Raw genomic sequence first — 15005 nt, forward strand, 5'->3', positions numbered from 1 at the left:
TGTGCCCATCTCGGAGATGGGGTGGTAGCGTACTCCTCTCTGGAAGCATCGTGGGTATTAGCAAGGTCATGGCAGACATGGAGACGTAAAGGGGTTCAGGCACGTGCTCAGGGCCACCTGCGGCAGGCACGACTGTCCTGGCTGACCCCGCCACAGCACCAAGAGGGAGAGGGGAGAGCCTCGGGGGTGCTTGGCGTACGGGGGCAGGGTGGCCGTGGCCACTGAGCAAAGCTCTGGGGAAGGGGGCGCCCAGCCCTTGGAGTGGTCTGTGCAGAGAAGCCCTTGGGGTGAGCCCATCTGTCGGGGCACCGCCGCCGCATCTGTGGGCTGTCCCTCTGGCGGCCATTGATCATGAACTGGTGTGGCTGTGGGGGAGCTGTGCAGTCCCAGCTGGGGGCCAGTGCCGTGTGGCTTGATTTGGCCTGAGACCGTGTGGTCTTTGACGTAAATACCAAATTGGCCCCCAGGAAAGTGTGTCCTCGCAGAACTTCTGGAAAAGGGTGGTTCCAATAAGACCCTGGCTTGGAGAATGGGAAGGGCGCTTTGTAAACTCTTTCTGAGGAGTCAGGAGGCTGTGGCGTCTGCTGGAGACGGTCAGCCTCACGTGCTTTGGTTTCCTATGCTGGGCGCTGCAGCGTGGCGGGGTCTGGATGAGAGGGGGCAGCGGCACGAGAGCCGGGCCCCGACTGCCACCCGCTCTCACGTGTCCCGTCCCCAGGCACGGGCGAGAGCGGGAAGAGCACCTTCATCAAGCAGATGCGCATCATCCATGGCGCCGGCTACTCGGAGGAGGACAAGCGCAGCTTCACCAAGCTCGTCTACCAGAACATCTTCACCGCCATGCAGGCCATGATCCGGGCCATGGAGACGCTCAAGATCCTCTACAAGTACGAGCAGAACAAGGTGAGCCGCGGGCGCCTGGGGAGGGGAGCGCCTGGGCAGCTGTGGGCTTGGCAGTGAGCACGGTGGCCGCATTGCCGGGGTGGGGCCGTGCCGGGCGTCCCGGCCAGCCCAGGCTACCCCTGGTCATCCATCCGTTCCTGTCATGGACGTGGAAACAGCAACCACCGCCTTCCTGGGGGCCAGCTGGAGAATTGTGACGGGCATTGCGTGGCCGAGCCCCACAGCCTCCCTCCCAAGTAGCTGTGGGCTCAGGTGATCCCACCTCAGCCTCCCGGGTAGCTGGGACTACAGGTGCACCACCACGCCTAGCTACTTTTTGTAATTTTTGTAGAGATGGAATTTCACATGTTGCCCAGGCTGGTCTTGAACTCCTGGGCTCAAGCAGTCCTCCTGCTTTGGCCTCCCACAGTGCTGGGATTACAGGTATAAGCCACCATGCCTGGCCTCCACCCTGGTTTTTTTGTTCTTTTTTTTAATAAAGTAGAGGTTGTTTGATGCCCTGTTTTTAAATCACAGCTTTATTGAGTTATAATTCACATTCTATGTACTTTACTTGCTTAAAGGGTATAATCTGGTGGTTTTCGATATGTTTGCATAGTCGTGCAGCCATCACCGCTGTCGGATTCCGGAACGTTTCATCTTCCCAAAGGAAACCCCTTCCCCATTGGCTATTACTTCCACCCCCTCCTCCAGCCCCGGTACCCACACATCCGCTTCCTGCCTCTGTGGCTCGGCCTGTCCTGAACATTTCATAGAAATAGGATTGCACACTGTGTGGCGTTTTGTGTCCAGCGTCTGTCACTGAGCGTGACGTCCTCAAGGTGCATCCACACTGTGACGTGTGTCAGACTCATCCCTGTTCATGGCTGAGTCATGTTCCAGTGCATGGAGGGAACGTGTATGTGCCCATTTATCCCCTGGCGGACGTGTGAGCGCCTTCATGTGTGTGCTGTTGGGAATGGAGCTGCTGTGACCGTCTGTGGACATGTGTTTATGTGGACCACGTGTTCCCTTCCCTCAGTTGCATGCTATGCCCGGGAGCGGAATCGCTGGGTCCCAGGGTTACCCTGAATTTGCCCTCTGAGAAGCCTCCAGTTTCCCCGAGTGGCCGCCCTATGGGGCAGGCCCAGCAGCCGTGCAGCCGTGGCTCCTGCCAGTGGCCTCCCTGGGGCCTTCTAGCCGAGGGGCCGTTGATCCCGCTTTTGTAGCCCTGTTTTCAGGGGTGGGGCTCTTGTGCTTAGATCTTGGTTTGCCACTTGCCCTGTCTCCCGCTGTGATCTCCTCCAGCTGTGGCCCCCTCTGAGCGTCCACATTCATGTTTGGGCATAGATCTCCATCAACATCTGAAACAGGTGTCTGCAAACTACAGACTGATTTTGTCGATAAAGTTTTATTGGTACTTACCCATTTCTGCCATGTTGCCCATGGTGCTTCGGCAGCAGCAGCAGAGCTGAGTGCTGGAGACGGTCCGTGTGGTCGGGACAGCTGGGCGTGCTCTCTGGCTCTCTGCAGAAGCAGATTGCTGATCCCTAATCTGGAAGTTTCCAGGGAGTGGGATTTTTGGGGTTTGTGTCTCTTTTTCCAAGTCCCCCTAGGTGTGCTTATCCCAGGCCAGATTGAGAGGCTGGGGGCAGGGCAAGGGGAGGGCTGAAGTTGGAGTCGGGGCCAGGGAGCTTTGCTCAGAGGGGACAAGCAAGGGCTGAGTCTCCACTCTGGGGGGCCTGGGAGGGCCCCATGGCTCCCAGAGCCCAGGGCAAGACTCCCTTCTTTCCCATCTGGGTCCCACCCAGTATGTCCCCTCCCCAGTCCCTCAGCCAAACTGTGGCTGGTCATGTCGGCTTGTGCCCCCGGGGGACGGGGATACGGAGTGTCAGGAGGGGAATGGACAGTCCGCTACAGTGTCTGCCGCTGAAGGGTGTGCGTGTGTGTGTGCAAGCACGTGTCTGTGCGGTTGGCCTGCCTTTGTGACAGGGCAGCAAGCTGGGGCCTGAGGCCGCCCACTGCCCAGGGTTGCGTGAGGGGGAGGCGGCTCGTGTTGGGGCAGTGGGTGAACTGTTGGTAAACTGTTGAGTGCGGCGGCTCGGGGGCCGCATGCCATCCTTAGCACCGGGTGTGGTGCTTGCCCTTGATGGTGTTTGATAAGCATTTTTTGGACGAAAGAGAGAAGCCAGGCGGGGCAGAAACTGAGTCTGGAGCTGCACACTGCGGGCGGTGCCGCTGGTTGCAACGCCCTGTGTCTGGGCTTCCTGCCTCCCAGTGTCTCTGGAGGCAGTGAGTGCTGGGCTGTTCGCCCGCTCTGGGCGCCGCCGCCGTCTGTTCTGTTGTCGTGCTCCATCGTGCTCGGTGCTGCACTGCCCTCCTGCAGGTCCCGGGTTTGAAGCGTGTGTGTCCCACGCGTGCTTGTTCCCCACGCCGTCCCCTCCCCACCTCTGAGAAGTGAATCGAAGCCCGGCCTCCCGGCACCCTGCAGACAGCACCACTGGGAGACTTTGGTTTTGGAGCCTTGTTGGAGGAACCGCACTGTGAGGCAGCCTCGTGTTTTTCTGACACATGGTTACACGAAACTGTCAGTGGTCCTGACTGCGCAGCCTGCAGAATGCTGCCCAGGCCAGCCAGGCTTGGAAGAGGGGCCGCTCGAGCTTTCTGGTGGCTCTGTGGCCCCTGGTGAGCTCTCGGCCTCTCCCCTGCCCGCCCTCGCAGGCCAATGCGCTCCTGATCCGGGAGGTGGACGTGGAGAAGGTGACCACCTTCGAGCATCAGTACGTCAGCGCCATCAAGACCCTGTGGGACGACCCCGGCATCCAGGAGTGCTACGACCGCAGGCGCGAGTACCAGCTCTCCGACTCTGCCAAGTAGTAAGTGCGGCCGCACCGGAGGCGGCATGGGAACGGTGGCTGCGGGCCGGCGCCCGGGACCCTTCGGGAAGCCCTCCGCAGCGCCTGTGGTGCCCCCTGCCCGCTCGCCTGGGGCAGGGACATGGTGGGCCCCAGCTACCTGGCCGGAGGGACCAGAGCAGAGCAGACCCTGGACGGGCCATGCTTTGGCAGGAGCCCGTGGACTCTGGTGTGACACTGGCCTCCTTGTACGCCTGGCCCTGCCACTACCCTCCCTGGGTCAGGACTGAGCTCCTGGCCACCCTCGGTGCTGGAGCCTGGCCTGTGGCCTGTGGCGCAAACCCACAGTCTCCTAGAAGGGCCGTGGGATGGGAGGTGGATACACCCTGGGCTGTCTTACTCCTGCCTGTGGCATCGTCCCCAGAGCCACGTCTCCCACTAGTGACTGGCTGTGACCCTGACTGATGTTGGGGTTCTCCCAGTCTCTGGGCCTGGGATAGGGGATGACTTGTGTGCTGACAGTTGGCCGGGCCATGGCTGCAGGAGGCCCCCGCGCGGCAGGCTGTGCACTGCTGCCCTCCATGCTTGGCAGGCAGAGGCCCTAAGGGGACAAGGACAGGCCCGTCCCCCGCCCTCCTGCTCGTCTTCCGTGTGTTCCCTGCCTCTGGGAGGCTGTGGGAGGGCCCAGATAACCAAGCACTTGCAGCCAAATGCCAGGGCCTGCGGGTGGTGCCGGAAAGGTCTGTGCAGGCACCCGGCCTCCCAGGCAGACCACTCGAGAGTCGCCCCACTCAGGACTGCCCAGGGCGTCAGAAATGGGAAACGGTCACAGCCCAGAGGGCCTCAGGAGACCCTCTGATGCCAGGTGGGGTCCCAGAGAGGGGTCGCGGGCTGAGCAGGAAAAGGCATAAGGGGAACCGAGGAAGCCGGAATCAGGCGTGGACTTCAGTAGCTGCGCTGTGTAGACGTTGGCTTGTTGCTCTGGGTGGTTGCTGCACCCGCGGACGGGGGCAGCTGGCCTGAGCGACCCCCGCTGTGTTGCAGCTACCTGACGGACGTGGACCGCATCGCAACCTCGGGCTACCTGCCCACCCAGCAGGACGTGCTGCGGGTCCGCGTGCCCACCACCGGCATCATCGAGTACCCTTTCGACCTGGAGAACATCATCTTCAGGTACCGCCCGGGCCGCAGCAGGCGGGGGCCGCTGAGAGGCTCCTTTGCCTGCTGTGTCAGCTCACGCCTGCGCACCCAGCGCTCTGGGAGGCCAAGGCGGGAGGATCGCCTGAGTCCCGGAGTTGGAGACCACCCTGGGCAACATAGCAAGACCTCGTCTCTAAAAAAATTTGAAAAGTTAGCCGGGTGTGGTGGTGCGTACCTGTGGTCCCAGCTACTCAGGAGGCTGAGGCAGGAGAATCGCTCAGGCCCAGGAGGTCGAGGCTGAAGTGAGCCATGATGGCGCCGCCACTGGACTCCAGCCTGGGCGACAGAGGGAGATCTTGTCTTGTCTTATTAAAGAAAAAGAAGCCCATGAGTCTTCATCCTCAGGGTGTGTTTGACCAGGCCGGGAGATAAGATTTCTCTCTAAGTATGTGTGAGCCAGGGCCGCGCAGGGAAGGAGCTGTGGGGGTGTGGGGGTTGTAGCCACATCCATCCAGACTGGGAGCCAAAGAGACCTGGCGGGGAGGACATTGGACGGGGTCTCCACAACGGGCCAGGGCCTGGATGGAGCGACCATGGGGCTGGGGTCTGGAGTGTTGGCTGGAGGAGGGGGTGCCGCAGGCTGCGGGAGGGGTCATAGGGACTGAGGCTGCAGGGCAGGGGGGTCATGGGAATTGACGCTGCTGGGGAGGGGGGTTCATAGGGACCCAGGGTGTGAGGGGAGGGAGGTCATAGGGACCGAGGCTGCGAGCGGAGGGGGGTCATAGGGACCGAGGCTGCGAGGGGAGGGGGGTCATAGGGACCGAGGCTGCCAGGGGAGGGGGATCATAGGGACCGAGGCCTCAAGCGGAGGGGAAGTCGTAGGAACTGAAGCTGTGAGGGGAGGAGTGGTCATAGGGACCGAGGCTGCCAGGGGAGGGGGATCATAGGGACCGAGGCCTCAAGCGGAGGGGAAGTCGTAGGAACTGAAGCTGTGAGGGGAGGAGTGGTCATAGGGACCGAGGCTGCGAGGGGAGGGGATGTCATAGGGATCGAGGCAGCGAGGTGAGGGGGTTCATAGGGCCTGAGGAGGGAGAGGACGAGGGGTCATAGGGACCGAGGCAGCGAGGTGAGGGGGTTCATAGGGCCTGAGGAGGGAGAGGACGAGGGGTCATAGGGACCGAGGCTGCCAGGGGAGGGGTTCATAGGGACTGAGGAGAGAGGAGGGCTCCAGGCTGGGGTGGAGGCACTGGGTGGTGTGGGCTGGATTCTGTTCTTCATGGGCTGCCCCTGTGGATCCCGTCTGGTCTCTGGGGCTCCAGGTCCACTGTGGCTGGGGGCCGGCCAGCAGAGCAGAGTTCTCCCTGGGGACCCTCCGTGGGTCCTGTGCTGGGTAGGCTGCGCAGCTGGCTGGACTCTGCTGTCCCTGGGAGTGTGGACCCTGCCTGCCTGGCCCTGGCCCCGTACAACATCTCCAGTGCTAAGGCCCTGGCTGCTGTCGGGCCGCTGAGGGGCAGGGCTGGGCGTGCCTGTCCTGGGCTGCTGGGGCCCGGTGTGAGACTCCCTCCGCAGGCCTTATTCCCACCCAGTGCTTGAGGCCAGAAGGCTGAGATGCAGGTGTGGGTGGGACCGGGTCCTTCTGAGGCGGAGGGGATCTGCCCAGGCCTCACCCGGCTCCTAGTGGTGGCTGCATCCTTGGCTTGTGGCCACGTTGCCCCATCCCTGCCCCCTCTTCATGCGGCGTCCTGCCTGCCTGCGTCTTTGCCTCTGTTCTCTTATCACCTGTCCTTGGCCAGGGCCACCCTACCTCTGTGTGACATCTTAACCGGTGACATCTGCACAGACCCCGTTTCCGGATCAGAACCGTCCCCGGGTTCTTCAGGGGACGATTCTGCAGCGCAAGCTCGCCCTGGCACTGGGCCTCGTGAGGGAATGATGCCTCCCGGCCAGGGTGTCCCCACCCAGCTGGTGCACGGCCGAGGCCGTCGTGAGGGTTCCAGGAAGTCTGTGGGGTTTTCCTTGAGGGCCCTGCCCTGAAACCCACCCCAGGGCTGGGGGCGCCACCCCCTGCCGTCCGTCTGTTCTCCCCGCCTGTCCTCCCAGCTCGGCCTCCCAGCGCAGGCAGGGAGGGTGCGGCGTGAGGATGGAGGCAGGGACGGAGCAGCGTGGCCACAAGCCAAGGAATGCCAAGCTCTGGGTGGCTCCTGGGACCAGAGCAGGCCGGGCAGCAGAAGCTGTGGTGTCCTCTCTGGACATGGGCGATGGTGTATGTTGTTTCAGGAATGCAAGTTTTTCTTGTTTTTTATTCACACGGGGCCCATGACCCCGGGATAAAGCTGAGGCTAGCTGGGCACAGGCCAGGGTGTGGCATGACCATCCCCTCCCCACCTCGTGTCTCAGGGTCCCCTCGCAGCCCCACGCTGGCTCCTTCACAGCTCAGGCCTCTGTGTCCTCTGTCAGAAATGTCCTGTCCCCTCCCTGAGCTCAGGCCAGGTGTGTCACCTCCTCCCCACCATCTTCCGGGCCCTTCCCAGCTCCGGCTGTGCCCTCTGTGCTGGGTGCAGAGCCCCGTCCTGAGCCCAGTCCTCTGCCACCGTCATTTCTGTGCCAGCCGCCTCTGTCTGCCATGAGCCAGCAGAGGGCCGGCCAGGTGCTCTGGGATGCAGCTGGAGGCCAGATCCCTGTCTGGAGGCCTTGAAGGCTGGTGGGATCGCCCCAGTGCATGAGGAGGGTCTCCTGCCCTCTCAGGTGGGGACAAGACACAGGGGGACCTGGATCCCAGCCCTGCCGGCTGCCACAGGCATGCAGGAGACTCCTCACACTCCAGATGGGCTGTGGCCTGGTGTCGGCACACCCATTGCCCTCCCGCCTGGCCGCAGCTGCTGGTGCGGGCCCTTTTGTCCCTTAGAGTCACCTGGCACATCTGTCATCCACCTGTGCCTGCTGGACTCCTCTGCAGACCAGACCAGGTGGATTTCACGGCTCACGTGCCCAAGGCAGCCCGGCTGTCCTTGGCAGAGCTGCAGGGACCCCGGCCTTCCCTGGGGCCTGGGGCCGAGGCCTGAGCGGCACTCTCCACTTCTGCCTTTGTATTCTTTCAAGAAGACCAAAGTGCCTTTCTTCATTACAGAAAACTTAGAAAAGTCACAAGTAGAAAGAGGTAAACCTCCTGTAAGGAACCCACGCCCACAGGTACCGTCTGAGCTGATTTTTTCTCCCGCTTGTGTGTGGCCCGAGAGTGTGAGGTTGGGCTGCTCACCAGGCGGGGCTGCTCTCCTGCCCCAGGACGATACCAGCAACTCTGCCCTCTGCAGCCGTCACTGGGGGTCCTGCAGGGAGCAACTGTGGCATCAGCGTTTACTCCTGTGAGCGACACTTGGTGAACACCTGTGTCTCTGGCCCTAGCGAGGGGAAAGGCTTCTGTACTCAGGGTGACATCCAGATGCCGGACGTAGGGTCTGTGGTCACCCATCGCAGGTTCCCGCAGCAACTGGCGCCCAGAATCCTCTGGGTTCTCGCACCCCCACCCTAGCGCCCGCTCCCCTGGGCCCAGTGGTCTCGGGCCCCTTTGCCAGTGAGGGAAGGGTCTGCAGTGGTCACTTCTGGAGGCGGGGCGGCTGCTCTCTGAGCGTCCTTGCCGGTTCTAACAGTGGGGGCTCTTCCTGCTCCAGCCGCTGTCAGTCTGGTATGGCAGGAGGGTCCTGTGTGGTAGCCGTCCTGGGATTGCAGACTGGGCCTTGGGGCCCCAGGTGGCTGAGTCCTGGCGCTGTGTCCTTTCAGGATGGTGGATGTGGGCGGCCAGCGGTCGGAGCGGAGGAAGTGGATCCACTGCTTTGAGAACGTGACATCCATCATGTTTCTCGTCGCCCTCAGCGAATACGACCAAGTCCTGGTGGAGTCGGACAATGAGGTGGGCCCTGCCCTGAGCAGGGGCAGCATGGGGAACCGGGCCTTCTCCACCTGCTGAGCCTGGGTCCCCTCACTCGGGTCCCCTCAGTTGCCCCTCGGGCTGTGTGCAGGGGGGAGGGCCCCTCTGATCCCCGGTGCCTTCGCTTCCGCCAGAACCGGATGGAGGAGAGCAAAGCCCTGTTCCGGACCATCATCACCTACCCCTGGTTCCAGAACTCCTCCGTCATCCTGTTCCTCAACAAGAAGGACCTGCTGGAGGACAAGATCCTGTACTCGCACCTGGTGGACTACTTCCCCGAGTTTGACGGTGCGCTGGGCTGCGGCACGGGGGACTCGGGTGGGAGGGGTCCTGTGGGGCGGGGGACTCGGGTGGGAGGGGTCTCCCGGCGCGGGGGACTCGGGTGGGAGGGGTCCTGTGGGGCGGGGGATCTCGGGTGGGAGGGGTCTCCCGGGGCGGGGGCTCGGGTGGGAGGGGTCTCCCGGGGCGGGGGACTCGGGTGGGAGGGGTCCTGTGGGGCGAGGGATCTCGGGTGGGAGGGGTCTCCCGGGGCGGGGGACTCGGGTGGGAGGCGTCTCCCGGGGCGGGGGACTCGGGTGGAAGGGGTCCTGTGGGGCTGGGGATCTCGGGTGGGAGGGGTCTCCCGGGGCGGGGGATCTTGGGTGGGAGGGGTCTCCCGGGGCGGGGGACTCGGGTGGGAGGGGTCTCCCGGGGCCGGGGATCGCGGGTGGGAGGGGTCTCCCGGGGCGGGGGATCGCGGGTGGGAGGGGTCTCCCGGGGCGGGGGACTCGGGTGGGAGGGGTCCTGTGGGGCGGGGGACTCGGGTGGGAGGGGTCTCCCGGGGCGGGGGACTCGGGTGGGAGGGGTCCTGTGGGGCGAGGGATCTCGGGTGGGAGGGGTCTCCCGGGGCGGGGGACTCGGGTGGGAGGCATCTCCCGGGGCGGGGGACTCGGGTGGAAGGGGTCCTGTGGGGCTGGGGATCTCGGGTGGGAGGGGTCTCCCGGGGCGGGGGATCTTGGGTGGGAGGGGTCTCCCGGGGCGGGGGACTCGGGTGGGAGGGGTCTCCCGGGGCCGGGGATCGCGGGTGGGAGGGGTCTCCCGGGGCGGGGGATCGCAGGTGGGAGGGGTCTCCCGGGGCGGGGGATCTCGGGTGGAAGGGGTCCTGTGGGGCTGGGGATCTCGGGTGGGAGGGGTCTCCCGGGGCGGGGGATCTCGGGTGGAAGGGGTCCTGTGGGGCTGGGGATCTCGGGTGGGAGGGGTCTCATACCAGAAGGGCACCATGGGGAGGGGGAGTTTTGTATCGGTGGCTGTCATACGGGAGGGAGTTGTCGTATGGGGGTGTCCTGTATAGGTGATCCCGTATGGGAGGGTCTCACAGGAAGGGTTCATGCACACTGTCAGCGCAGCCCCGTGGGGACCTTGGTGGTAGCCCCAGCGTCCTCCTCTATGCGTAAGTGCCCGCAGGCTTGGGCCCCTCCCTCACTGTGTGGCCCCTGCCCCGCGGGGCGGTCAGGGCAGCTGAGCACTGAGGGTCTTCACATGCCCAGCCCTCTCTGGGCCTGCAGATGACGGTCAGGGGAGGGTGTCGTGTGCCCTTGTCTGTGTGGTCAGTGGCTGCCGTTAGCGCTGTCACCACTCAGAGCTGTCCCCGCCAGGCGCAGTGAGGCCCCGGACAGCTCTGGTGCCCTCGCTTCCACCTGGGATCTGTGCTCCTCCCGCGAGTCTCGGTGTCATCGTCAGGAGGGCCGCTCGGGGCGCTCTGCCTCTGGAAGGGCAGCGGGAGGGAGGGGTCTGGCGCGCGGTGTGACCTCGGTCGCTGGAGCAGGTGCGGGGCCCTGCTGTCCCTGGTCAGGGGAGTGGCAGGGGGTGCTGCACCTGCTCCAGCCACACGTGGCCCCTGCCTGGCAGCCTGTCCTGTGGGCTCAGGGAGCCCTGGTGGAGGGAGGCCAAGGGACTGGGCATGGAACCCTGTCCCGCCAGTCCCCAGAGTGGTCCCCTGAACACCCCCAGGGGCCTTTCCATCGGGGCAGTCAGGAGTTACTGGGCGGGCTGCCGAGTTGTCCAGGGTGGCGGAGGGCAGGGGTGGCGGAGGGCAGGGGTAGCGGGTGGGAAACAGCGCGCCTGCAGGAGCCTCTGGGACGTCTCCGAGGCCCTGCCTGCAGCAGGGGCACTGTGGGTGGGTGGGGGCTGCTGTTCCTGCTCTGTGGGCTCTCTGCCCAGCCCTGGGGGCCTCTCCTCTCACCCTGGGCCACGCAGGGCAGCCATGCCAGAGGCCTGCCCTAGAAGGCTGTGGCTGTGGAACTGAGTGGGTAGAGGCTGGCAGAGGGCTGAGCAGAGGAGCAGTGGGGGTACGGAGCCCCCAGTTGGAGACCTGGGCCCTGACAGCAGTGCCCTGGGGCTGCAGTGGGATGGGCACCACAGCTCACCCGGGTGGGGGAGCAGCGGCCCGTCAGGCATGCAGCGGGCTCTGGGCTGGCGGCGAGCCGGGTGGGCTGTGGGCCTTGCTCACTCATCCCCTGGGAGTGACAAAGGGGCCCACGCATCCCTTGCCCTGGGCTGGGCTGGGCCGGGCACAGCCTCACCCTCCGCCCTCCCCCAGGGCCCCAGCGGGACGCTCAGGCGGCGCGGGAGTTCATCCTGAAGATGTTCGTGGACCTGAACCCCGACAGCGACAAGATCATCTACTCACACTTCACGTGTGCCACCGACACGGAGAACATCCGCTTCGTGTTCGCGGCCGTGAAGGACACCATCCTGCAGCTCAACCTCAAGGAGTACAACCTGGTCTGAGCGCCCAGGCCCGGGGAGACAGGACGGAGACACGGGGCAGGACCTGCCTTCCACGGCGCCCGCGGCTGCCGGGCGGGTGGCGCTGCCGAGCCTGGGCCGGGGCCTCTGCCCGCGGGAGGAGTTTCTTTCTTTTTTTTTTCATATTTTTAACAAATGGTTTTTATTTCACAGTTATCAGGGGATGTACATCTCTCCCTCCGCACACGTCGCACACCTTCTCACCTTCTGTCAACGGCAAAGCAGCCTTTTTCTGGCCTTGACTTACGGCTCGCTTTTTTCTTAAAAAAAAAAAAGAAAAAAGAAAAAAAAGCAACGAAGCATAAAACCCACACACGCCCCATGCCCCCAGTGACTCCGGGCCTCACAGAGCCCCTGCCAGCCAGCATGGGGATCCCCGCCTCGCAGCCCCCCACGGCTGTCCTTCCAACCCCACCTGCTGCTGCTTTCTCCTTCCCGCTTCTTTTCTTCCTCACGAAAGGCGTGGATACTCGGAGACTGACGTTTTTCCCCTTTTTTAAGTTATTGACGCCCAGTGCGCCTCGCCTCTTCACGAATCAATGCTGTGCTTCGCTCACTGGACTCCTGAAGAGGGGGTGGGGGGGCTCCCTCAGTCGCCCACCCTGGGAAGTGCCTAACCTTTTTTTTTTTTTTTTTTTTTTTTTTTTTGAGGAAAAAGAACGCCTGACTCACAGGTTGAAGAAACGCCCTGGGCCCTCTGTCATGGCAGGGTCCCCTGTCTCTCTGCAGAGGCTGGGAAGGGTCCCCGGGCTGGAGCCACGGGGGCTCCTCTGGGCTGTGCCTCCAGGGCCAACACTGGCCTCTTGGGGCTGCCCGGGGACCCTGCCCTGGCTGGAGCGCACCCCACCGGAGCCCACATGGGCTTGGCAGCTGGAGGGACGGCTCCCCGGTGACATTGGGAGAAACGCCACTTGGATGGGGGCATTTATTTTCGTTTTGTTCTGCTTTGTGTTGTCACCAATTTGGAAACAGTGAGGGTGGGGTGAGGACTTTTATAGAATATTCTCAGGTGTGTACCCGAGAGGCAGAGAGAGGGACGTGGCCGGCTGCTCTGTGCGTGGCCTTGTCCTGAGCACTTGTGCCCGCCCCTGAGCCCTGCCCCGGGGGAGCGGAAGCCAGCACTCGCACTTTGGCCAGGGGTGCGTGGAAGGTGGCGGCAGGCACCGGCCTGGATGGCTTCCAGGCCTGGCTGGCCACGGCCACGGCCCGTCAGGCCACGCCGCACTGAGCCACAGCCCCGGGGGCCACTCCCGGGTCCCCTTAGGCACTGAGGCACCAAGACTGGCTCTCCCAGAGAGACTCGGAAGGTGGGAACGAGGGGACTGTGTTTGGGGAGGTGGCTTTTTCATCCGCTGTTGACTGAACACTACCACGCCCTGTGGATCTGGGCTTCGCACAGCTGTCCCAGGGATGGATCGCCCGTGCTGCCTTTGCCCGCCGCCACTCCGGGACCCTGCACAGCTGCTTCGACAGATGACGAAAGACAGCCCCAAAATACGGCCACCCCGACCAGCAGTTCTTGCCCGCCCGCCCGCCACTGTCAGGCCTGCCTTGGCCTCCTTGCCCGCAGGGCTGTCTGCTGGCTTCCAGGGGGAGAAAAGCGGGGAGCCCCGTGGAGGGGGCAGGGTAGATGTGTGCAGGTCAGGGCAGCTACATTTCTGGTGATCAGACCCACGGGGAGACGGGGCCGGCGGGACCCCCCCGGCTTCCCCACGCCACTTTTCTTCCGCCTCACCCAGAAGCATCCTTTTTTTGTGCCAGGTGTCCACCTAAGAGGGTTGGCTCCAGAAGCCCCGTGGCGAGTGCTGGGGCCTGGCGATGCCTTGGGGGAGCAGATGGGGCCACCCCTGGCAGGGCCGCGGCAACCTTTTCCGGCAGCAGAGTCCTGTGGGGGGCCTGTGCTTGTGGCATCTCTGAGGGCCCAAATCGCACAAGGTGACCTGGCCGTGGCCTGAGGGTGGAGTCGTCCAGCACGCGGCCGGGGCGCTGCCGGGCTACGTATTAGCCCTTCCCAGGGAGGGGGCCGTGCCAAGCATCCCAGAGCCGGGCTGGGGCCGCCAAAACATCTTGGCCTGGGTCCTCTGGGTCTGAGTGCCTGATCCCCTGGCACCCCAAAAAAGCGGAGGTGGGTGTCGCAGGCCCGGGGCAGGGTGCCTGCTCCAGGAGAGTCCCAGGCGGTGGTTCTCGTGCCAGTGGCACCCAGGGGCAGGGACAGCTGACCCCAACCCTTGCCACGTGTGGGGTGTGTGTTTTTACCTTGGTGAATCTCACCTGCCAACGCTTTCTCGTGAGTGCCGACCACCTTCTCCGACCATGTCACGCCCAGGCGGCAGCAGCCCCCGGCCACCGCAAGACCCACACCCTGGGTCTCCCGGCTTCCACAGAGGGGCATCCCCGTGCCAATGTCCCCAGTGGTGGCAGCGGATCCTGCGGCTGGCCTGGTGGACGGGACCCGGTGATACTTGTATATTACACAGTCCTGATTTCAGACAATTTCAACCTTAATCTATTTAAAAAAAATATTCTATACAAGCTGTTTTTAAGCCTTTTACCATTTGAAATGCATGTGTTGTGCGCGTTGAGGGATGGGAGGAGGGGCTGAGAGGCGGCTCAGTGTCACCTCCCACAGCCACCGGCCCTGACCCTTAATCCAGACACCGATGGAAGTCGACTTTTCATATCTTTCTCCTGAAATGAACTCTGTTTTAAATTGGAATAAATTTTGTTCCTAAATGCTGGCGGCCCCTTCTGGTTTATTTCCTGTTGCCCTTTGAAGGGGGCTGGGGGGAGTGAGCAGAGGCCTGGCCCCCAGGAGCCCTGGAGTTGCCTAGGCCATTGCCTGCCCTGAGTGGGGACACCGTCCCCGCACGGTGTCCCGGGGCCCCTCCCCATCATCGTGTTTGACCCTTGGCTTCAAGTTCATTTCACTAGCACCAGGCCAGAGCAACCCGCTTGGGAAACGCCGCCTTGTTTGGGGGCTGGGGACGCGGAAGTGAGACGGGGAGGAGCCCAGGTCCCAGGCCGGCCTGCCCCTCAACCTCCAGGGCGCCTGTGGGGAAGTCATGCCCTCTGGGCCTCCATTTCTTTAAGCTGCGAATGTGGTACTTCTGCAGCCTTCCTTCAGTTATTTTTTCCTTTTGAAAAAAAAAATTAATTGTAAAATACAGATAACAAATTTCTTTTCTTTTTTCTTTTTTTTTGAGGTGGAGTCTCCCTCTGCCACCCAGGCTGGAGTGCAGTGGCGCCATCTCAGCTCACCGCAACCTCCGCCTCCTCAGTTCGAGCAATTCTCCTGCCTCGGCCTCCTGAGTCGCTGGGTTTACAGGTGTGTGCCACCACGCCCGGCTAATTTTTTTCTGTTTTTTAGTAGAGACTGGGTTTCACCTTATTGGTCAGGCTGGTCTTGAGCTCCTGAC

At 63.3% G+C, this 15005-nt stretch overlaps 1 protein-coding gene across 1 annotated transcript in view; it reads left to right on the forward strand.

Moving 5' to 3' along the window:
- Positions 1-14322, forward strand: part of LOC105485659 (G protein subunit alpha 11) — a 29291-nt gene extending 14969 nt beyond the window's left edge. The window contains exons 2-7 of the mRNA XM_011747994.3: positions 719-903; positions 3604-3758; positions 4782-4910; positions 8655-8784; positions 8937-9090; positions 11381-14322. Coding sequence (XP_011746296.2) covers positions 719-903; positions 3604-3758; positions 4782-4910; positions 8655-8784; positions 8937-9090; positions 11381-11571 — 944 coding nt within the window. The 3' untranslated portion in view covers positions 11572-14322. The remainder of the gene's footprint in view (positions 1-718; positions 904-3603; positions 3759-4781; positions 4911-8654; positions 8785-8936; positions 9091-11380) is intronic.
- Positions 14323-15005: the final 683 nt, after the last annotated feature.

The sequence above is a fragment of the Macaca nemestrina genome, chromosome 20, assembly GCF_043159975.1.
Source record: "Macaca nemestrina isolate mMacNem1 chromosome 20, mMacNem.hap1, whole genome shotgun sequence".
Classification (NCBI taxonomy): domain Eukaryota; kingdom Metazoa; phylum Chordata; class Mammalia; order Primates; family Cercopithecidae; genus Macaca; species Macaca nemestrina.